Below are 25,311 nucleotides of genomic sequence, written 5' to 3' on the forward strand. Positions count from 1 at the left end.
GTTTGAACAGGTTCACAGCACTTCTGACTCCTGATGCCCTAACGATTTTGGCATTTCCACAGGAGATTAGACCTAAACAGGGAATAAAGGAAAAAAATAATAGAGAAAGGAATTTTTGGTAAGAGTCAACGATGGAAATGAGAAACCCAGCCACAGCAATGTATTGATGAAGGATTATCTTGATGATTTGAACAAGACAGTTAGCGTGGGATTTTGGAACAAATCTTCCTAAGGCTGGATCGGTTTGTCTTGCGAAAGCTCTAGCTCTCAGATCCAATTGCTCCTACCTCTTTTGTGGATCCTCTGTCCAGACAACTGCAAGTAGGCAAACAACAACAGGAGTGATCTCTGCCATTGTAGACTATTCTTACCCTCCCGGGGCACACCAGCCTCCTGGCATTGCTGAGATATTTCAGCAGTGAAAGACAGGGAGAGGGGAGAGAGGGAAGAAAAGCATAGACCAGGAAATAACAGGCAGCTCTCTGTCTCCCCATGAGAATTGCAGATGGATTATAGAAGGAAAGGGGATAGAAAAGGACAAGCATCCCGATGTTTGAAAGGCACTTTCAGTTCAGCTCACTGGAAGCTATCCCATTGCAATTTTCCAAAGCAATTTTATTTCCAAAACACAGCCTCCCTGACAGGACATCATGGCCCTGTCAATCACAGCCCCACCAAATTTCCTCCTGTGTGCTGAGCCAGGCAGAGGGGTGAGTGTCCCTGTGGGCAGGGTGAAAAACAGGGGAAGATTTAAAAAAAAAAAAAAAAAAAAAAGGAGGCTGTTTTTTTGGTTTTTTTCAACACACTACAAGTCACTTACTTTTCATTTATGTCAGTTCTTTCTGCCTAAACCGCTTGGTACTTTGGGTATCACTCAAAAGATCCTAGGGCTGATTACCCAGCAACCTGAAAGCCCAGCAAGGGTCTGCAGCAATGATGGAGCGAGCTGTCTCCTCGGAGCAGGACACCCCGCGGGGTGCACGGTCCTTGGCTGCAGGGTGCAATTGCACAGCATGCCCTTCACACCGTGTGGCTGCACTGTACCCCAGGAAGTCTTATTTCCATGGGTGGAAATGAGACTCCCAGCTTTTCCTTCCTCACCCCCACCATACCCAGTTCCCATGGGGAAAATCATCTGCTACCATTTTCCACCCACTGTTCAACTACTTATGGGATGTTACTCTGCCCTTTTAATCCGTGCTTTAATAGGGACAAACATATTATGGACACTTATTGTCAGAAAATCTTATTAGTAACCAGAAGAACAGCAGAAAAAGGAGTCTGCATGTGATATAGCAAGGGAGAAAAGCGATGTCGTGACAGCCTGACACCTTGGGGCTGCCAGCAGCCCGGGCACAGCCTTGTTGCTCATGTACATGGACCCACGGCTCCGTTCCTGGTGGGGGCAAGATGAGTCGGCTCAGACAGGGAGCTGTGTGCTGATCCTGCATGAGTTATGGTCAGTGTGACAAGGCTGAGCTTTATGATTGACCACGCCTTACCCGGAAAAAAGGTAAAACTAACCATTTAACAAAGAAAAATGTAACTGTACAAAGACCATTTCTCCCCAGCTCTCTGCTCACAGGGCAGAACGCACTGAGCATCCTTTCTGCAGTGAGCCCCACCATAAGGAAACCCTAAAAGTGGAGTTTGAAAGGGTGGCACTTAAAAACTCTTCATCCATTAACCGTGTGACAAGATTTTTAGCTGCAGTAGTAAATACAGGAGTTTTCTTGGTTTCAGAATTTTTTATGTAAAGTATTTGCCAACCAACCATTTTTTCTGTTAACGAGTTTTATTTATGGTGTGTGATGATGGTTTTAGCTTCATTTTCCCCCCCGTACACCTTTTTTTCAGACAGATGTGTGTGTGAGGAGAGGGAAAGCTGGAGGAAGGGAACAGAGGAAAGGTGCAAATGGCCAAGATATAAATTATGCTGAGATATGAAGGTATTCCTGGTTAAACATCCTTTGTCAAAAATAGAGTCAGGAATGCCGAGATGGTGGCAGGGTATGAATGCTCAGCAGCTGCATCCACACAATAGACTATAAATTGTCTCTGTCAATATTGCCAGTTAAAATATCCTCGCCTGTCGTTACTGTGAGAGACCTCTACCATTTGTGAGCTAAGGATACCAGCTCAGGATTTAGGCCTCCAAACTGTTGCCTGCAGGACTAAGCCAGGCGACAACATCTGATCCCGCAGCAGGACGTGCTGAGGTAGGATGGCCTGTTTTCTTCTAAAAGAAAGCAAGCAACATCACCCTCCAGACTCACCGCGCAGCCTAACTTAAGGATGGATTTACGTCAGAAAGCTTAAATTCTGCATTGGCTTTTCCAGACAACTTTAGCTTTTTTATTTTAGCTTTTCCAGACAGCTCGTATCTTACTTCAATCCAACACTTCTCCTTTTTGTGATGTGTCTTCTTCCCACATTCAGATTAGGAAGAGACCCAGACCGTCTAACCATCTGTGACCCTTCAGACCCCACTTGGATTTATTGCACCCAGAGGCTTCTACTGGCTGTCGTCTGGAGCTGTTTGGCCAAAGAAAGGCAGGGAACATATAGCCAATGCCAGGGCACTGCCCTCAGGGGCACTGCAGCGATAAAAAACTGCCTTTGAAGGACCGATGTGCCTGTAGAAGGACAAAAACACAGGCCTGCTTTCCTCTACAAGTGCCCATCATCAGTCCAGCTTTGGGCTACAGGCTACAGTGGTCATTATAAAGTGTTTGGTCTGCTAAAACATAGACTGCAGTTCCTTCATGCCTTGACTCAGCACCATCTTTCAGCCCAGGGTTCCCATCTGAAGATACTCCATATTGTACCTGAGGTACAATTCCCCTCATTTTTTATTTATCTGTAGGTGTTCCCTGTATTTCCTGTTCATTTGTAAATACTGTAAGTAAACAGGGAGAGCAATACTACAGACATGGATACAGTAGCGGGGGGACTCCAGCTCTGCAGTGCCACCAGTTGGCACAGCAGCATCTTCCACACCAGAAGACAGGCACGTGGTGCACAGCCCCATCCCTCCGTACATGCTCCAGTGCTAGAATCTCACAGAAAACCATTCCCAGCCTGTAATAAAGTTCAGTTGTCAAATCTGTGAACTTGCATGGAATTCTAGTTAAAGAAGAGAGAAGAAAGGCAGAAAAAATGGGCGTGGCTTTGGGTAAAGCTAAATTTTGAAATCCTGCAGTATCTCATCACATCTGATTTTAGAAGGGGTCCTAAAAGCCACTGGAAAACTTTCAGAGACCAACAATGAAATATAAGAAGATGCAATTAAATCTATTTTAAAATCCACGACTGCCATCCACATTTCTAACTCGTTACCACAGATCCAGGGCTTGATCCCACAAAAATTCACAGATGTGACTCCATCACTGCGAGTGACCCACCGAAACTTTCCGAGCGACTGGAACTGCATTTCACTGTGGACCTGTGTCACGTCCCAGGCTAAGACCCAGGTTACTTGTCACAAAGCCCAGCAAAGACACTTTACTCAGACCTTGCCTCAGAATGACATCCAGAGGTGAAGTACAGTTAGCTTGAAGCCACTGCAGGGCTTCCCAATCTGGCAGCAAATCAGTCACCTGAAGGGTGCCACAGTGTGTATCAGAAGCCAAAAAGCTTCAGAAGCTAGAGGCATTCCTCTGGTAGAGCAAATCCCAACCACATCTGTCCTACCCAGTCAGCACCTACACTAATGACATGGAAGTGCAGGGAAGTGGGAGTTACTACAAGAGATTGCATCCTACGTAGCACCTGACAATAAAGAAACCTCCTTCTACCAATTTCATTAACATCAAGACAAAACAGGTCAGCATAGCAGCCTCCTTAATAAAGAAGGGGATCTGGCATTTCAGTCCAGGTTCTTTGGCAGATTATTATTCAAGAAAGAAAGAAAAAAAACAGATGCATATCTAATATTCTCAAGTCTAATTTTAAAATCTATTTAGAATTTTTCTAATTAGCAAAAATGATGTATTAGTGACCAATCTTGCAGTAGATCTAGCTACTCAGAAGGTGATCTGTAATTTCAGGAAAAAAATAATCTGTTCAGAAGGGACAGTAAACATTAAAATTAAGACAATTAATCTTGATGGCCTTGTTTTTAAAATTGGTAAAATACAGCAGAAGGCTGAGAAGAGGAAAAGAAGCTAGCCATGAAGGACAATAGCAAACAAGTAGCAGGAAAAGCTGCCCAGAACAAATGTTCTTTTTAAGACACGCAGAGTGCATATGCACGCACTTAAACATGTCACACAAGCTTCAAAGTAATCCCGCAATGTGTGTAGAAGCCCACTATAGCGCACACATAGCGAAGGGGCCAGCATAGCATGGAAAACCCTCGCTTTACACAGGCACACGCAGCGCCACACACTTTGCATTCCCTGGGACCTCTGTTCGGCTGCCACTGGGATAATCACTGCAGGAGGAACACGGTTAAAAGTAGCCTCTCCCCAAAGCAGCTCTGCAGCCATATAGACATGGAGAAAACTGCGTGCGGCTCTGGAGCCTTCAGCACAAGAAGGAGATGGACCTGTTGGAACGGGTCCAGGGGAGGGCCACGAAGATGATCAGAGGGCTGGAGCACCTCTGCTGTGAGGGCAGGCTGAGAGAGTTGGGGTTGTCCAGCCTGGAGAAGAGAAGGCTCCGAGGAGACCTTATAGCAGCCTTCCAGTACCTAAAGGGGGCCTACAGGAAGGATGGGGAGGGACTCTTGATCAGGGAGGGGAGCGATAGGACGAGAGGTAATGGTTTTAAACTGAAAGGGGAGAGATTTAGATTAGATATTAGGAAGAAATTCTTTACTGTGAGGGTGGCGAGGCAGTGGAACAGGTTGCCCAGAGAAGTTGTGGCTGCCCCATCCCTGGAAGCGTTCAAGGCTGGATGGGGCTTTGAGCAGCCTGGTCTAGTGGGAGGTGTCCCTGCCCGTGGCAGGGGGGTTGGAACTAGGTGATCTTTAAAGTCACTTCTAACCCGAACCGTTCTACGATTCTATGATTCCATAAAACAAGAAAATTATAACTCCAGAATTAGGGCTGTGGAGCCTACACACACTGAGGCAGGGGAGCGGTGAAGATTTTCCATCATGAACTATTCAATGGGGAGCTTAAACAACACCCTCCTACTCCCCACTGCTCAGCCTCAAACCCCTCAGTCCCCAGAAGTGGCATTGTGCAGAAGGTCTTTTAGGAAACTTTCAAACAACATGTCGCTCTTCCCCTTCCCTTGCTGCTACCTTCAACTCCCAGGAAGGAGATTCATTCACATGTGCTCTAATATATGCAGATGCCTATGCACAGACAGGTGAGACAGTCCAGAAGGACATCCAGAACAGTGGAGTTCAGCACATTTTAACTGCTCGTATTGATTGGACTTTGTAACTCCCACACTCGCTTGGTCATCTCCGTGCCTATATTGTGTCCCATATGTTGTTGTCTCCCTCTTCCTCTGCTAATTTAGTAAATCTAAAAAAAGACTATGTCTTACTGCATGCTCTAAAGGATTTAGACTATTCTCTTACTTTGCGTCAAACAGATCCCCTTACTATAAATATTTGAAGGTTTGGAAAGATCATCTTTCTAAAGCGAACTGTCTCAAATGGAAAAAGCAGCTCTCCTTCACACGTTGGTTCAGCAACCTCAAAGCTATTCAGCCAAGAACTTTAAACTTTTCGAGGCTGATCTGAAGGGAAATTAAGTAATGGGAAGTATACTCTCATTCAGGAGCTCAGGGCCAATTTCTTCAAAAGTATTTAATTTTGCTGAGTAGTAAAAGTACAAAGTGAGTCCATGGGATTTTCAAAAGCACATTAATAATATCTGCTTAACTCCCGCTGAAGTAGGTAGCTACAGCAGCGCATGACATTATTACTGAAATTTACTCTGCTGTAACTCAAAAAAAATCTAGTATGAGAGGTTCCAGCTATTTTTTTTTTTAAATTTTGCACTTAACATTTGACACCAAGTTTTACGTTACGTTTTTGCACAGTGCAAATGCAAATCTGAAGGTTTGGAAAATTTTGGGATCCTGTATTTTATGATGAAGCTGGTAAATGCGTGTTTCATTAGTGCCCAACACCTGCCATTAATGAGAGGCTGCGTTCTTCGCCCAAGCCGGTCCGAACCTAGCAACGGGCAGGCAGGCAAAAAGTATGGTGTGCTATCATGGAAACTGTTTAAATAAGAAAAACTGGGAAACAGATTTCATAATAAACAAAGAATGGCAATAATATCTTTGAATTTAGTACTAATACACAATTGCTTCTCAGTATGGACGTTGCTCAGTTTGGGGAGAGCAAACAGATCCCTGTTTTCAGCATACACAACACAAGGGGTTATTGTGTCGGTTCTGGATATCAGTAAATAAATCTGTCATCTCAGATTTAACATACAGGCAGCCACTGTGGAATTAAAATAAGAGTTATTTACACCTTCTTATATTTCATGGCTGATCATTGTAAGGAACAAAACCTATACTGTTGTCTCCGTTAGGGAGCACTGACCCTGCTTTTTCTTTCACTGGGGACAGATGAATTGTACCTCTGTGGTCATTCGCACTGGGCACCATGGAGGAAAGGCTAAACCTACACCAAAATTAAAGAAGGGAGCTGAAAAGAGAGACGTGATGTTTTTTCCTCTATTTCACATACAGGTTAAACGTCAGGAGTCGCTGCAGGCAGTAGTGAGTGTGGACTTCTTCTTGCGTGTGAAGAAATGTCTTTTTCAAGTTAAATCCATTCCTGTGCAGAAGTCAAAAGGTGCATTCTTTTAAAGCTCATCTACATCTTGAAAATATTCAAATCCCCCCAAAAGCTGTGTCCTGTCCATAATAAAATCCTTACCCATAAGAGTATTTCTGTCTAAAAATACTGTGTAATTTTATCATACTTATTCCCAATAAGAGACTTTGATCTTCAGCTGCATTTTAAGAATAATGAAGAAAAATTCTGATATTCTTCATAGTTGCTACTCACAGCTTATTAAAGGAAAAAACAGTCGATTTCATGCACCAATACCAGGATGTACAAATTATGTATGTACATCTAGCCATAGGATATCATTTATAGGACAATAGATAAATGAGTTTTTGAACGTCATCTTGATCTTACAAGCTTTGTTTTGAACTTAATCTATGAACTGCTAATAGTCTGTTTATTAAAGTGGCTTTGTAAAAAGTACTTTAAACAAACTGTAGCTGGGCCAACTTCCACAACATTGGGAAAAAAACCAAATTATAATTTCAGGATTTGAATTTTCCCCCCTCCCCCTCCAATCCTTTGCTTTACGACCCCACCTGCTTTGCTAGTTGCCCACCGTTTCCATCGTTTCTGTTTTGCATTCTCACAGTGAGCATTTTTAATAATCATCACTAATGAACTCAGAACACACTGGGCAGGACACAGGGAATTCCCCTGTTAAACTGCAATAGTATTTGTACTTAATGTATTATATCAACCAGGATTTTTTGTTTTAAAGAGAAAAGCATCATAAACTTTGGCTTGATGGCTCAAACCCTGATAAAAATTAGCAGGAGTTCAACACCTGACTCTCATTTATGCTAGAGAAAATTTTTACCATAACCTCAAAAGGGTAACGTGGATCTTGAAGGATTTATTCTGCTGTTTTAAAGACAGAAAGAAAACAGATGAGAATCGCCAAGAGTGGATTTCCTGGCAGGACCCCTCCCCAAGGCAGGCTGCAGCTGGGAGCCCACCAGCCCTGCCCACCTCCCGGCCTGGTCCAGGGCAAGGACAAATCACACCGTCGGTACCTTGTCCGATGTCATATTTGGGGCAAAGCAGGGAGCAATAAGGGGTTTTTGCCAGGAAGGTAAAACAGGGCATAAATGGATAAGGAAGCCGATTTAGGTCCTGTTTCAGGTCCAGTTTAGGCAAGGGGAGATGAAAAACATCCCGTCTCATTCTTGTGTTCAGCCTGCCGATCCTGCTGGTACACATAATTGTTGGCTTCGAACCGACAGCAGCTATTTTAATTGGTAGCACCTGTTTAGTTTTTAGCTATCAAAGCTCTTGGGAACGCACTGCTGTAGACATCTCCCATTAGCTGATTATTGGAGGGTTGAGTGGAAAAGCAAGGAATTCCTCAAGTTGCTGGAGGAGGCTACTAGCTACTGGAGGAGGCCAAGAAACATTACAGCTCCTGGAGACACAGTCTAGGCTATATAGGCAAGAAAATACACAGTAAAAACTTTGAATATGATTCAAGAGATTATATCGGTAGCCTTACCCATGAAAGTGTATAGGAAGCATTTCTCTACCATCCCTATTAATAATGTGTTTTGTTTCATTTTTAAATGATAGTTGGACAGTCTGTTTTCCATGAAACAGCAGGGACTACTGATTACACTCCTTCTGCTTACCCACACTCGCACGGCACTTCAGATGTTCCGTTAGCTGCGCCCAGGACAAACACGGACTAAACTACTTCATGTTTCTACACTTACTCTTCTTAAGCTTTGTTCCAAAGGCAGCTTCCCCCCAGACCAGAGAAACGTCTCCAGCCAACCAAGTTTTCCCTCAGAAAAACCTTTCAGTTTGGCTGGGTAAGGCGATTTTGCCCAGTGCAAGTTATCAAACAGCTTCCACTGAAAATTCTTTTAGCACCGATAATAGAAATGAAATTTCATTACTACGGCAAGGCAAGAACACAGCATGCAAAGACAAAACAGGACAATTAGCTCAATCTTTCTGCCTCTTCTGCATCATGACAGATACTTTGCCATTTCAATCTAATTTACAAAATTGCTACTGTGTGCCTGACACATTTAAAAATTTTATTAGCTCTTTTAACTGGCCACAGATATTTATGGATATATTCGCTTGTGAACTGCATGGTGCCTCCTAACTGTTGGTATCTCTCTCTGTTTTTAAAAAAAATACTATTTTTTTATGGTTTTCTCTTTTTGCTGCCTTTATTTCTCTTCATGGGAAAAAATATTTAGGGCATCCAAAAAGTCTTATGAAACATCTCAAAGAACAGTTGTTTAAATACTTTCACCCACTCAATGTGTCCACGATGTTTTCATTTCTGGGAAATCAATCTCATAAATTACCAAGGACCTGCATTCCTGAATATAACTGTATTCTCTTATGTACATGACAAATGAAGTTATGTCATGTTTATGTATATCTAGTCAATTAATCTTTCCTTCAATGACCAAATTAATTTATCTGCAAAAATACACAACTTTGGAAGGTTGTAACATGTAACACCCATTTGAAAGTCAGCATGAGTCCTTCGGGATGTGTTTAAACTGTGTTCCCCCAAAGTAAATACTGTTGTTTCTCCACACTGAAGACAGTCAGAAGGACTTCAAGTTTTTCACTTACTCTCTAATGTTAATGTTACTTACATATTGACTTCTGCTCCGTTTAGTGATTTGTGGCAGGGATTCCTGTCCCAGATTGGGATGCTCAGAAGTAGACGAGGGTAATTTTCACCTCAAGTAACGTGCCCCTCTTCCTACCTTCAGCAATTATTTAATTCATCCCCCAGGTTTAGAGGTTTCAGCTCCTCTAACATAGCTGAAGTGACTGTAAGTACCCAGTGGTGCCTGACGTGAGCTCGGTGTGCCAGCTCAGCTGCCCCTCTGCTCTCGGGGCGGGTGGCTGTCACACAATCTACTTGACAACATTTCCATCTTCCCCAGAGTTGCACGGATTTAATGCACAAACCCCACTATATACACTGTCCAAGTACGCGCAGATGAACACACCAAAAACCCACTGGCTAACGCTCCTGGCTCCGCTCTGAAATGCAAAAGAAAGATTTCATAATTCCTGATGTAACCCCCAAATTCCAGATCAGGTCTGTTTAAAAGTGGCCATCCTGCGGGGTGCCGAGCCCCCGGCGTCCCTGTGGTGACAGGCATGGCATGGGGTGGGCAGGCGTGCGCAGGGGGATCTCTGCAGATGGGCAGAGGGGGAAAACGCTGCAAAGAGGTGTTAGGTTAGAGATGCACTGGGGCTGCCTGGTTATACAGACCCCGTCTCACTGAGACGCACCCTGTGCATAAACGGACACCACGAACCCGTGCAGATCTGCAGAATTAGGCGTGTTCAGTGCCCGGGAGAAGGAGCTGGGTGGCAGCTCAGGATTGCAGCTGCAAGGACGAGGGTGAGGAACTTGTGGCGGGGCTGTCATGGGAAGCACCGATGAATTCCCTAGGTTGGAAGGGACCTTTCAGGTCAGTCAGAATGGACCAGTCCAACCATCAACCTAACACTGGCAAAAACCGTCACTAAACCGCATCACTAAGCACTACGTCTACCCATCTTTTGAACACCTCCAGGGATAGCAATTCCACCACTTCTCTGGGCAGCCTGTTCCAATGCTTGATAACCCTTGTAGTGGAAATTTTTTTCCTAATATCTAATCTAAACCTCCCCTGGCGCAACTTGAGGCCATTTCCTCTAAATGCTAGCTTCCATGGTGCTTCCCATTGCCACAACAGATCCTCTTCCCTGCTGCCCTGTATTTCCATTTTATATCCCATTCCAGGCTGACTTCCCAGGGAGCGCACCTCAAATCATAAAAAGGGTTGATGGGGTTGGGTTTTTCTGTTCAAATCCTGAGCAATTCTGCACTCAGGAGAACACGGTACATTCAGCAATAGATGCTGAAACTGTTTTTAGAGACACTTTATGAAGAAGAAAAGCTGAGGGAGACAGATTTTAGAGTCTGCTGAAGAAATCAAAGTTCCACTTTTCTTTTCTCCCCTGCCTCCCAGTCCTCTGAAGCTTTCAGTTTATACCATAATTTGTAAAATTTCATTGTTGATGTTACAATATGAAACGGACAGTACCAAAACCTGCAATCTTGTATCATCGGATTTACCTATTCTTAGTGAGTCAAGGAACCCAGACAAATGCATTCCTCAGGGGGGAAAACAACAGGTTCAAATGACATTTAAAATAATTACTTTTTCTATTAACAACTGCCATAAACGTTCCTTATCTAATGCAATTAGGACAAAAAAATAAATGCTCGCGCGCACACTCACATACTGAAATTGTCAAAGAAAATTCAGCTCAAGTCTGAAATTATTAAAAAAAAAAAAAGAAATCAGAGAATTAGATGCTGATTTGGAATCCATGTTATTTCACAGAAAATTTGCAACTGTTTTCTTGCCCTGGTTTCTTTTTCTAAAAGAAATTTGTTTTAGAAGAGTTAAAAGGAAAGTGTCACAGCTGGGATCAGATATCTAAGCACAGAGCTCTAGCGAATGCATGGTTTAGCTATCCGCGTGCTTTAAGGAACAGGACAACCTTGTTCTGCCACGTGCCAGCAAAACAGAGAACAAACAAAAAAAAGCCTTTCTGGTGTACCGTAATGACAGGCCAGCACAGAAAAGCAGTGATTTCACCATCTAGGTTTCTCACAGGTCAGAAACACTGAAGATGTCTGCACCGAGGTTCAGCAGTGGATCGATCCGTGGCTGAACGGGGAAGCAGAAGCATCAGGCGCGTCCTCTGTTCTCTTGGGCTCGGTGTCAGGGTGACACGACCAGCCAGTCTCATTTCTCCAGATGAAGTCAATACTGGCGCTTTGTACTTCGCAGTGGTTATTTCTGTCCAGCAGAAGAAGTCATTGACCCAAAGCACTAAATGCAAGCAGATGCGGATGATCACTTTACCTGACAGTGTTCAAAGATATCCCCAACTATTTTCCTAGGATACAAGAATCAGTCCTCTAGTTTCTTAGAGGATGAATTTAGAATTGGTGCCCTATAAAGCGCTATTAAAGTACACATTCAGACTGTAGACTCATTCCTACGGTAAAATGTAAGGTGCATACACCTTGGCAGTAATAAGTAAGTGAAATATTTAACGTTACAAATGCTTGTGGCGATTTGGACATTTAACCCATTTCCACTTCTATGCAAAGCGACTACATAAAGAAGTTGGAATGCAGAATTACTGTAACTACAAAAAGGGGCTTTTCTTGTGGGGAGGGGAGGCAGCAGTCTGCAATTCACTCTTCTCACCCTCCCACCCTGTGACTTCAGAAGTGTCATTGACACGTACTGGGAGGTGTCACAAGCAGGAGACTCTCTTTACCCCCCTCTTTGCAAAACGTTCATACTGATGAAGCCCCACATCACCGCCAAATTACCCCCAGCAGCTTTTGTTCTTAACAGGAGCCCTTCTACTTTTTATTTTCCTTTATTTTGTAAAGTCTACCACCAAATATTATTGAGGATATTCTAGTACTAGACAAAGTGAGCTAAGCTTTTGCATACGCAGGATGACCTTTTACTTTAAGGTCACAAGAGAAACCGCATGTAATTATACAAGTAAGGTGATCACCAATACTTTCCAAACACTGCTAGATTGTGGCTCAACACCACAGCAGTCCGGCAGTTCTAATGCACGATACTCAAGATTATTTGGTGTATGTTCTTTGCGTGTTGCATCTGTGCCATTTTGCTCAGTACAACCCGGTCTTCCTCCTCCTAGGATTTATGGCAATACCATCTGCATATCCTGTCCAGTTGAAGGGAGACAATTATCCCTCAAAATCCATGCCCAAGAAATTTAACAACATCTCGCTACTTAAAGTAGCATCAATGCCTTTTGGTATTGACACCATGGAAGACAAATAGATTTGCCTGTCTTTATTTCCTGGTTTATCTTAAACCTAACCTAAACTTAAAACGCCTAATTCTGCCTCATAACCCTTCTAGCACACCGATCCCCATCTTTTTGGCCTTTTTCCACAGAAGAATGCGTAGTTTGCCTGAAATACATGAGAGACAAGTATGTGGTCACAGGATGATCTGTATTGCTTAAATATAAGGCAGCAAGTGTAACACCGCCGCCAGTTCCCAAGATACTGTTTCCATGGTGAATAATTTGTACTAATGTCTAAAATAAAAGGGCATGAAAACTCAGCAGCAGTGAAGCAAGAAAACATAGATAACCGAAGAATTAGCTCTAGATTGAAGTGCGCTGCACAACCTCTTCTGTGAAGGAGGTGTCCTACTCTAACGCCTGGTTTAGTAAAGCACTCATCACGCGAGGAGCTCTTCATCCGCCTTTTGAGGATCTGCTTCACTGCCAGGGAATTCAAAGAGGGCAGCAGCGTTAGTTCCAAAGATTTTCTAGCTTCAAAGTTTTCCTGCATTCCACAGCGCCACAGTCTAAGTGGCAGAGATGCAAGGGAAAACAAAACAAAACAAAGTGTGAAACTAAATTACGTAAGTACATTGAGTAAGCCAGAAATTGTCTGGTTTCACAAGTAAAATTTTTCACTTGTTTTTTTTTTTGTTGGGTTTTTTTTTGTTGTTGTTGTTATTTGCTGCTTTTAATCTGTAGAGACCATTGACATCTTCACAAAAGATACCGTCCAGTGCCTTGTGTGAGTTTTACAAACTTAAGAGAGATTCTGGACAACTCCTATGGGAAATGCCGGTACACTGTTGTCACCTATCACCACATCAAGAAGCTTGCTTAGCCTCTCAACATCAAAGAGTTCCTCCGGTTAGTAACAGTTGACAGTTTCCACCGATAATCACAGAATCATAGAAGGTTTGGGTTGGAAGGGACCTTAAAGACCATCTAGTTCCAACCCCCCTGCCCTGGGCAGGGACACCTCCCACTAGACCAGGCTGCTCAAAGCCCCATCCAGCCTGGCCTTGAACACTTCCAGGGATGGGGCATCCATGACTGAATGCTGGAACACATTCCACATGGTGTAAAGGGCATGAAAAAACAACTCTCTCTTTTTTTTCACATCAAATTGCATCAAACCAACCATTCTGTAAGGAATACAAGAAATACAGTCTATGTGTACTGCTCTGCCACCTGCCTTTCTTCAATCTGCCATCCTGTTGCTTCTCTCTTTAATGGGAAGAGCCTGATGACCAAGCCCAGACAACAGAAGTAGACCCAAGTGTGGCTGTTCTTGGCTAATGCCTTCAGTCATTTTTAAGCTGTGGGTCTGGGATTCACCAGTTACTTTTTATGGATTCTGAGAAGAGGAGCCAGAAAAGCAGGTTCATACATGCTATGAAACAATAATTTTCAGCATCATAATCTATATCTGCTGTCAATTCCGGCTTCCTTATGATCAGCAGCTTTTCTTCTAAATCTTGTTTCCTTTTTTAAAGCATTTTCTCCTAACAGTGGTCGCTACGTATCTTCTGTCATTACCTTTAGTCTACACAACTCAAACTCTCACCCGTCCTGTGGTTTCCTCAAGATGTGGTTCGGTTGAAGAGGAAAAACAGAAACAGCAGAAAGACACTTAACTGCACTTTGGGGGTAGATACTAATGTTTCCATATACGTCTAGGTTGCATGTTTGTGTCTATCTTTGAGTTGTTTTCTCAGAACCCACACTAAGTGGGCACTCCATCGCAGAGGTAGGAAGAGGTTTCCAACAACTGTCAATTCAAGGAAAAAAAAAGTAGTAAATTCTGATTATGTGTTCAAAACAGAAGTGAGGACAGTGCTAAAAGTGAGGTGGAGTGAATTCCTTATGAGAACCACAAGGAAGCAGAGAGCAATACGAGCCGGCAGTGGATGTGCCGCACTTCAGTTAAGTAGTTTAAACATGTCGTTGGAAAATGCAATGTTCGTTACCAACAAAGGACAACTGTAAATAATTTGTTGCTTCAGCTGTTAAGGCTTTGGTGTTTTTCTGGTTCTGCCCTTTCAATTCCTTTATTCCCTCCCCCATACTGCTATTTTTATATATAGCCAACACTACCAGATGTCACTTTGTCATCTGCCACCAATACACCATCACCCTTTTCTCATGAGGTTTTTGCTACTTCTAATCTTCAGGTTGTATCTAAGGTTTCTGGCATTAGGAAAGCTAGGAAGTAGAGAAAGAGGTGTTAAAAAACAAAGTCTGAACTAAGACTCCACAAATGTAAACAGTTCTTCCACCACTTCCTTAGTTTACATGATAAACAAAGCTAAATAAACTAAGTGAAACTAAGCCATATATGCTCATCTGTCTCCCTCTCTCTCAAAAAAAAAAGGTTAAATAAAGATGAATAAAAAATACAGTTATTAAAAAGAATACCATTACCCTGCTATGGGACATATGCAATATGAAATATTGAAATAGTATGCAATAGAAAACAGGTATCATTTGAAAGACTGATAGGGCTTGTGGAAGGTGGAAAAGGTGATTAGACTTTTTTCTTCTTTTTGCACTTCATCACGCGACTCCAGTGTTCTCAGCCCCAAAGAAGAGTGTCTGTCAGAATGATACATTATCGCTGACAAAAAAAATAAATATAAACAAAAAAAGAAATATAAACAAGTCTGCAGATGGAAAGAGGAATTAGGGAAACATCTCTGGGCTGCAGAGGGATGCATGAATAAAAACCCTTACAAGACGCCTTTTTCAAATATTTATCCAATTACCAATGCATAAATGACCAAACAAATGGCTCACTGGCTCAACATATAAAAATAATTCATTAAGACAATGATGCTTGAAGGGACAGGTTTATTACATTTCCTACACCTTGTTGTTTCTGAGCCGGTGACCAAAGCAATAACAAAACCCTTAATCCAGAAAACATTTACAGCAAATTTACTTTCAGGTTCTGAAATGAAAAACACAATGTATTTGTGCTGTTAATTGAAACACTATTTGGTTCTCGTCCCTTCTCACACCCCAGGCGATTCTCTAACCTTGCAATGGCATTTTCCATACAGTAATGCTTAAAAAACTATACTAAACACAACATAATCCTAAATAATATTTCATTTTTAATTACATGGTATAGAATACCTTGCAAACAAAAGACACTCATTAAGATTTACTGACAGATACTGTATTTTTTGGCAACCCTGGAACAAACCAGAAGAAAAAGCAAAGAATTATTCTATAACAATGAGGGAAAGAAACGTCCATCTAAGTGTAGAGGATTCATATGGCAAAATTTAAACTAAAGAAAAAATCCACGCTTACAGCAGATTTTTTTTTAATTCTTAGTGCAAGAAACATAACCAAGTTAATCACAGAATCAGTACTAATTAAGAATATGGAAAATTCTCCTATACAGAGGTAGAGTCCAGTGCACAAGGCTAAAACGATATTCAATAGTCTAAACAAGACTGAGCCAGGTTTTACGGAATCCACTTTTTAAAGTATCAGACTGTATGTACATACATACAATAAATAGACTATACAATCTTTAAAGTAGTTTAATAAACTTCACAAAAATTATAGTAGATGCATTGAGATCTTTACATAATCCAAAGTTCATATCTCTATCACGCAGAAATGGATAAACCCAATATTCCTGATATCAAGTTAAATGGAAAATAGTTTAGCAAAGTGTTGATAAATCAAAATATTTTACATATTTTAAAGCCTAAATTTATGCTTATAAAGGATGAATTTCAAATGCTCTGAAAATGTTCCGTTTGATACTATCTGTAAAGAGGTTTCAAATGCTGTAATTTGCATTTGTATTGTTATAAACACTTTCCTTACATTCCATGTTCAAGGGAAAAATGGACTTGGATACTCACAGTTCTGATGCATTGGCACAACAAGAAGTGATGAGAATTAGATTATTTTAAAGGCCCAAAGGAGATCAGGAGAATTTATGGACAAAACCTTCATGTCTCAAACTACACCGATCACATTAGAAAGTTAACAGAAAGCGGTTTGGTATTACTACTTCAATCCTGCCGGTGCCTCTCCGCCCCGAGGCATCCGGTTAGCATCGCGCTGGAAGCCAAGCGCGCATCCCTGGGCCCCTCGTTTTGCTACAAGCCCATAGGGCTTAATAAAACAAATACGGAATCTTTATGGTTTACCACAGTAGTGCATAAATCAGGGACGTCTGTTGCCATTCATTTCAGTGATAGTCGCAAAGAAAGGGTTTCAGGGAACTGAGAGTTTTCAGCTGTATCTTTCTAAACTGTGCAAAAAAAAGGGCAGGGGGGGAATCACCCTGGGGCGTTACAAAGCAAATACGCTTATACTGACAAGTTATTTTCTGTAAGAGGTTCTTACAGTTCCGAGGGGGCAACAGCTACAGTAAGAGGGAACTCTGTAACAGCAACAGAAGAGCTTAATAACTGGAGCCCAAAATTATGTTCACAGTTTGGTTACTTTTAATTTCTATAAGCACCTACGCTGGAAAACACAAGGGTTTGTATTTTACCTTCAAAATTGAATCTACTTGTGACAAATGCCTTGTTAAGATTTCCATTCTGCTCTTCTACAGGCCTTCTCACTGGAACTTTTTTTTTTTATTATTTTTTATTTTATACAAACAGACTCACTTTGATTTAAAGTAAACATATAAAAATTGAGAATATTGCTTGCAACAATGGACCTGGAGGTGAAGGAATGAACTAGTCAGGCCATACAAAAAAAAAAAAAATAAATCTCCCTCAAAATGAATTCTGCTAAACTTCCTAATGCTATGAAAATCTGCAAGAAGGATCACAAGATCTGTTGCAAATTTCAGAGATTTGGCCCAAATCTTATCATCATCATCTGAATACTTTAATAACCGTATCTTTATATTAAGGAAAAATAAATGATTCCAAGAACTCAGGAAGGCACACGCACCCAAGTATACTATAAATAAAACACATCATGAAATTACGAAGATCTTCTGATCCCTGTACACACTTTTGGTTCAGCACTATGGTCAAGTTCTCTCTTCTAAAATACAATAAAAGGCATACAAGAAATATAACATATGCATAATAATTACGAAGAATAATGCTAATAAGACAGCTTACAGAGAAAAGTGCAGTGAAAAAACCCAACACTATTTATTCAGGGGCTTGTGCTACTGTAAATACAGATTTCGTATTTGCTGCTGTGCAAGGGGAAGAATTCATCCTGGGAAGCAGCAATAAGGAACGCAAAAAACCCAATAAAAAATAAAAAAAGATATTAAGAGAAACCTTTAGGATGGAACTCTCCCAACTTCATTCCTCTAGTGCACAGTCATCTGACTACATGGTTTGTTTTCATGCTGACATTTCTCTTCATGAGTACAGCACATCAGAAAACGGCACAGTTCTTAAATATTTTTCTGCCTCTACTTCATTTTTGTTTTGTTTCTTCTTCCAAGCACCTGATTTGCTGTTTCCTCATAAAAGGGGTAAAGCTGTTAGCGAAAGGGAGAAAAAAAATTGTCGCCCATGTTCTCTCCCGAACACCAATTTCTCCATTTCTCCTTCCACTAGGTATCTCACTCGTGTGCTACGCAATGGGGAGGCACTGTAAAGGCAGCTCGACAGATTTAAAAATAAAAAAAAATCAAAAGTCTTTTTTCTTTATCCCCCCGCCCCCAGCCCACCCCGAAAAAAATGGATGGATGAAACAGTACGTCCGTAGCATTATTCCAGTCTCCTCTGTTAGGAGATAATAGCAGGGGACCATCTAACCACAGTCAGATTGTCAGCACTGACTGACCGTTTCTTTGCAGCTTTCCTGAAGTCCTTATATTTATCTTCACACAAGCGGGAGATGGCCTACAAGAAAAGAATGAAAAAACTTCAATTGTGCTGACCACACAGGTAAAATAAGACTAAACGCAGATTTCTACATATAGGTAGAATTACAAAAAGTCACTTCATTAAGCCAAACACGTGAAGAGCTTCTCCCCAAATCCAAGCTTTTTCCAAGCCTTTTCTTTACAGGTTAACCATCACAAAGCTCGTCGAGGTAGCTGGCAACACTTACCCACTGCTATATGGTAACTCACATATAGCATTTCACTGGTGAAAAAGTGTGAAAAACTTAATAAAACAATTCTAGAAATTGTAAGTATGTTTGTAGAATTTATAAAGAGGATGGCTTTTCATTTTTTTTTATTTCCTAAAAAGTCTTGTACTAATTATATTTTTCTCCACTGATGAATGGTCTGGCACAATACTCGCCCTGCTTTGTTTACAGAGTTGATGTTTACTTGCCTTTTGGAAGGAGATGGTGATATCTACGTGATCAGGCTATCTTATACGGTGCCCGTGGGAAACATAACTCATAGTCAAAATAATTTAATTTGCATTAAAAATAAATAGAAACGTTCAAAACCTTTTGAAGAGCGACACAAACATTATTCAAATGTTCACTTCTATTATACTGCACTGCAGTTAATGTTTTATGTTTCTCCTACTGTTTTTAGCCAAGTTTAAAACAAATATTTATTATGGACCTCATAGGCACAAATACACTGTGCCCTAAAACAGTGTGTCTGTTAGAGTTTCTACGGGCGGGACGGGCTACGGCTGGCATCAGTAGGGATGTTAACTCAGATCAGACACGCAGAACTGCAGAGAAAGCTCACTGCAGGGAGTACTCAAGGTCAAATTAAAAGATGAACTAAATCAGTATTTTTATTTACTCAGGAATGCTTTTAAGTGGTGTCTTAAGATAAGATGTTTAATAAAAAGTATTATACAAACAAAACCAGCACGAATGTTTGATTATAAAAAGGCAATACAAATAAACAGCCTAACTCCACCAATCATTGTTTTCTCTCTTAACCTCTACTTCTATAGCACAGTAAGCTGTAGCAGCGAAGAGCCCTTTAATTTTAATTGTCCTGCAAAGACCAGAGGCAGGTATGACAGAAGTGCACGACTCATGCATCTGAGAGTAAGTTCACCTAACCCTTCCGTCAAGTCAGCCACAAAACATGGTTAAATTAAAAAAACAAAACCAAAAACGAAACAACACAAACCCCACCTCCACCAACAAGAAACCAGCTGCTACTTTTGAGTTGGAAACTGAATTTCCTTTTGTTAAGACCATTCCTGAACACAGTTTTCTTTCTTGACGCACACGAAGAGAACAACAGAATAAAATAACACAAATATTCCCACCGCTTTGTAGACCACAACGTAACTCGCTTAAAACTGCTTAATAACATTTTATTTAATTTAACCAGGAACTCATGGACTAAGAAAGTTTATGCAATTCAATTGGATTTAAAATACAACAGATGAAAAGTGTTTAATCATGAAATAATGTGCCAAGGCATGGCTTGGAAAACAGATGTACTGAGGTGGAGCTCGGCTTCTTTCAGCTGCCAAATCAGGCTATTACTGTAAGCATCAAACAGCCAGAGAAGGTAATCACTTCAAAATTGCCTGTTTCACAGGAAAACGTCTGTTCTGGCACATGGTCAGATAAAATGAAATTTTGCTTGGAAGCGGCACTTTTAATATTTGGCATCTCTAGTCTCTGGTGATTAATCATGGATAGGAACCACACTGACTGCTGCCTAAAGCAATCCTGTATCTAACGATGCCTCTTCATTTGCAAATAATTTACAAAATTGATATTTGGAGCCTATTTGGCAAGTTAGTTAATCAACTTTAGCATAACATATGGGGAAACAAGAGAAAAGCATAAAATTGTAAATATTTATTATTGTCCTTCAGCTAAAATAAACCCAAATAGCTTATAAACACCTTTCTGTCATCTTGATATTTCTGTTGCTTCTATTGCTAGAAAAAGAAACCAATTTTTGACAGTTGCAAGGGCCCATTTCTCATATGAAATCAAAACATTCTTAAAACCAGCAACACTATCCGATCATGTGAAATGTTGTTGGATTTGATTGTAACACCTGTAATCAGCTAGAAAAATGCATACACATATATTCTTCTGTTACATATATATATGCATACAGGACTAGAAGTCAGTTCCTCTGCTGAGTTAAGTGGCTCTAGATGAGACTGTCACTGGTGAAGGGGCAAAGTAAGGAGAAAAGAGGGGGGAGAAAGGCAGTAGTAGCAGTACAGGCCATGGCTTCACTGCTGGGAATGCACAAAGGCACACAACTGTGAGTGCCGCAACACCCCCAAAAAATGGACAAACCAGAGAGCACTCTGCAAGGACAGCCAGCACTAAGGCAGGAAGGGTTATACATAAGGAAAATGTAAAAAAAAGAAAAAAAGAAAAAAAGAAAAAAAGAAAAAAAGAAAAAAAGAAAAAAAGAAAAAAAGAAAAAAAGAAAAAAAGAAAAAAAGAAAAAAAGAAAAAAAGAAAAAAAGAAAAAAAGAAAAAAAGAAAAAAGAAAAAAAGAAAAAAAGAAAAAAAGAAAAAAGAAAAAAGAAAAAAGAAAAAAGAAAAAAGAAAAAAGAAAAAAGAAAAAAGAAAAAAGAAAAAAGAAAAAAGAAAAAAAGAAAAAAGAAAAAAGAAAAAAGAAAAAAGAAAAAAGAAAAAAGAAAAAAGAAAAAAGAAAAAAAGAAAAAAGAAAAAAGAAAAAAGAAAAAAGAAAAAAGAAAAAAGAAAAAAGAAAAAAGAAAAAAGAAAAAAGAAAAAAAAAGAAAAAAGAAAAAAGAAAAAAGAAAAAAGAAAAAAGAAAAAAGAAAAAAGAAAAAAGAAAAAAAGAAAAAAGAAAAAAAGAAAAAAAAAGAAAAAAGATCACTATAACAACTAGAAGTTGTGATGATGGGGGTTCTCCTTATTTTATGGGGAATGAAAAGAAAGAAGAGGAATCGGGTTACTCCTGACAAAAGAGCAGGGGACTTCTGTTCTCCCTTCATTTCTTGGCTAAGAGGATTCTGAACACACAAAACACGCAGGATTGCAATCAATCACTGCAACAGTGGGAAGCTGGAGGGATATAAAGACACTTCTCTACTTGTAACTTACATTATTTTCCTCCTCTTTTTTGTCTGTTTGATCTGTGGGACTGTACCTCTTTAGGCTCAAGAAAAAACAGCACTTAGTTCAAAGGGTTTGAACTACGTCCTCAAGCACTATCCTAACAATAAAAAGCTCAGACAATGTACAGCCCGTTAAACTGGGAGTGCCCTAACAAATGCTCTTACAAAACCTAGCCTTGAAACGAGCACAGTGCGAAGACCACAAGCAGAAATAGGGTAGGCGTGTTTTGTGGACTTACCCCAAAGAGCAGAATCTGACTCATATTTATCTCAGTACACAGGAGAATAACCAGGTGCAAGAGTAGGAAATTACAAAATACTGGATTAAGGTTGGATATCCAACAACCTTCCTGGCAGAAAAATCTCCCATATTAGAAAATAGTTCTCAGGAGAAGCAAAGGAAGCCTTGACATTTGACGTAATTAAAAGGAAGGAGAAAACACACTACAACATATGCTGGTTGGAACAAACAGCATTGGCAGGTGGACAGACTGGATGATCTAATGAAAGGTTACTTGCCATTTTTAACTTGCATGATTCCAGACAATAAGAAAAAAAAATAAAAGAGGGGTCATGAAAATGGTTTCTGGCTACTAGGTAGACTGGTGTAACAAGTCTTAAAGAATGTGGCCATTCTTTTAGGCCACAGAATGCTGAAAAGTAAGAAAAAATGACTTTCGTTTAGTCATTTAAAAGACAAAGCTGCTTCTTAAGTGTCAATTGCGGGAATATTAAATAAGGAAAAACATCCACTGCAGATGCTCCAGAAAGCAATGTCATTTTTAACAAGTACTATAACATCTTATAACACCTCTAAGCTGATGGATCTCATCCAGCATTTCCATTTGATAAGGAACAGTATTTATTAGCCTTGTCCTTGGCCTCCTTGCGTTGTTGTTTTTTTTTTCATCACGAGTATATCAACCTCATGACATTTGCAGAAATAGCAATGAAGATTCTGCCATGCCAGATCTAATACTCCTGCTTTAGATACATAAAATACCTTGAACATGCGAAAGTAGTAAAAACACGTTATAACTACTTCTCTGCGCAAGACCTTTTGTGATCTCAAATGTCAGTAAATAAGTTGTTTGAAATCTTAGGACTGAGCAAGGTCCTTTCAGTTTACGGGACAAGGCAAATCCTTCCACTGCATACGCACATTCACTAGGAGCCTGTTGTCTTACATCACAGACTGCAGCTTGTCTCTCCGTATCAGAAATATCACAGCCCGTGTGGTACTACATCTACTCCACTTGACAATCCAGGCAACTGTTTTAAAAACAGAGAACTCTGGGCTCAACAGCACATGAGAGACCTAGGAAAGTGCTGCAAATGCATTTTGATAACTCTTGGCAAGCTAAATGCTTAACTGTGCTCAAGGAACCAGGCTATAATTTATGCTGTCAACTAGTTTCAAGGGCACGCTAATGACAACCGAGTATTGCCAGGGAACAGGGCAGTTCCCATCATGTTCCCTTCCTTCTGGACACAAAACAGGGGCAAGGAGCTGGTAGACCAAGTTGGTTTCACAGCAGATACTCATCCTCTTCCCTGAAGACATCCTCCTTGGCTAGCAGGATTACTTTACAGCCAACTTCTGCTAGCTGCACAAAGCATTCCCAACATGGGAAAATATTTAATAATATGGCTTTATTTTAAAAAATATTCCATTATTTCCTTTAAAATATGCATTCTCTTTAGTTAGTACAGAAGAACCATCAGTATTCTCCGCGTATTTACAGCCATTTCTTATTTTCTTTTCTTCTAAGGTTTTAGGAGCTATCGTTGTTACCTTCATTTGTAACCTGCTGTTATACGTTGTGTGCGCAATATAGACCGACAGTGTTGGGAAACGCCGTGTACTAAATTCTCTTCAAAAAGTAATTAACTCAATTTTAATACATGTAATGGCACTTTTTATCAAGACCCACCATCTCATAAGTTAGTCAACTACCTCTTTTCATTTAAGATTACAATCCCAATGAATTTTCATTTTTTTTAAATTCTCTTCAATAGAAACAAAATCTGATGCAAATCTACATCCCACTCCATACACAGAATTAAGTTACATTCTTATTGGAGCTATCTGCAAAATTTAGAAAGAATGAGAAATACAACTTTAGTGAAATCTGCTTTGATTCTTTCTCCACCACCTCCTGTTCCCACTACAGTCACAAACAAGTCAATTAACCCTCCCACGCACCATTTCCCCCCACAAAAGCGTGTATAGTACTGCCTGCCTCTTTCACAGGAGCACAAGGAGTTTCAGAACACGCGAAGCTCACCCTAACCCCCAGGCAAACAACCTCCAGTGCAAAGCTGCTATATAATTACACACGTGCAACGTGAAAAGCAGTTAGCATCTAACGACAAATTTCAAAATTAGTAATAAAATGTGTACACACTCAGGCAATAATGCCCTTATTTGAAAAAAAACTTCTTATCAGAAAGCTCAGGAAAAAGAAGATTCCAGCCTTGCAAAGTGCCCACAATTGTCAGATGATTTTAAATCCCTCCTGTGTCTGGGGTATTCATAGCATCCTGCATTTCGCAGGTCCAGACCATCCAACAGTGCTTTAAACTGCACATGATATATTCAGGTCTCACAACCAGACTGTGAGCAGAGTCATTATAAAACTTGTGGGTACTTTCACAAAGACAATTTAGACAACTGGAACTGAAAAAGAAATGGAAAGTAAGACAAGGTATGACGCAAACTGGGCCAAAAAGCTGCCTCCACATCCGTGAATTCCCAAAGCACAAACAAAACAGTTATGGAAATTGGGGCACACAATATTCTAACATCTGATGCAAATATTCGGGAAGAGATAGGAGAAGGGAGAAGCAATGCAAAAATTCCAAATCCCCCTATATATTCAGCTGTGAGCAATCTAAAAAGAAAGTGTCTTACCTCAAGTTTATATGCCCTGTCCCTGCTGAGGGGCTCCAAAGGAAAACTCAGGTTATTCGCTTCTGCCAGGGAACGCAAATCAAAATAATACTTGGCATAAACACTGGAGGGAACATTAATATTGAACTGCAACAGCTCAAGAAACTGGCGTTCCAGCTCATTCCTGCAGAAAGAAGATAAATGTGAAAACATATTTCAGACTGTGCACTCTGAATGTAATTTACTTTAAATTGCAAATGGTATATACCAAGTTCATTTCTGATTCTTGACAGATGCAATTATCCTAGTCTAAGGTTTGACCTAGTCTACCAAGTTCTGTTGGCATATGTACGCCAATGAGGAATACGAAAGGTGCTGCACCTTGCAGCCCCTACTGCGATGCCGATCAAACCCACACACAAACTTCTGCTAGCAGAAGGGCACCTTTATCAGTTTAGCTAACGCAATCTGGGAAAGAAAAGCCAGCAGGAAAAAAATGTTGCTGTAGTTTCTGCTGTACCTCCACTAGGTGGGTCTGCACACACAGCTATGCAAACACAACATGCAGACATGCCCTAAATTTGTCAGGCACCTCTCATAAATGCTGCAAATTCCTCTAACACCTAAATTACTGGAGAACTTATTTACTCTCTTCAGCCTTTCATAATCCATCTTTTAAAACTAAGTGATGGAAAACCTGAATTTTTCAGCGTACTGTCTTTCTGAACACAATGAAGCAATTTTTCCCTAGGACGTGTAGTCAAAAT

At 40.5% G+C, this 25,311-nt stretch overlaps 1 protein-coding gene across 3 annotated transcripts in view; it reads right to left on the reverse strand.

The window, feature by feature from the left end:
• Positions 1-17,772: 17,772 nt before the first annotated feature.
• CCNY (cyclin Y) overlaps positions 17,773-25,311 on the reverse strand; it is a 128,277-nt gene continuing 120,738 nt past the window's right edge. For all 3 annotated transcript variants that reach the window (XM_074574201.1, XM_074574204.1, XM_074574203.1), the window contains 2 exons: positions 24,566-24,728; positions 17,773-18,504 (listed from right to left, as the gene is read on the reverse strand). In XM_074574201.1, coding sequence (XP_074430302.1) covers positions 18,388-18,504; positions 24,566-24,728 — 280 coding nt within the window. In that variant the 3' untranslated portion in view covers positions 17,773-18,387. The remainder of the gene's footprint in view (positions 18,505-24,565; positions 24,729-25,311) is intronic.

The sequence above is a fragment of the Larus michahellis genome, chromosome 2 (genome assembly GCF_964199755.1).
Source record: "Larus michahellis chromosome 2, bLarMic1.1, whole genome shotgun sequence".
In the NCBI taxonomy this organism is placed as follows: domain Eukaryota; kingdom Metazoa; phylum Chordata; class Aves; order Charadriiformes; family Laridae; genus Larus; species Larus michahellis.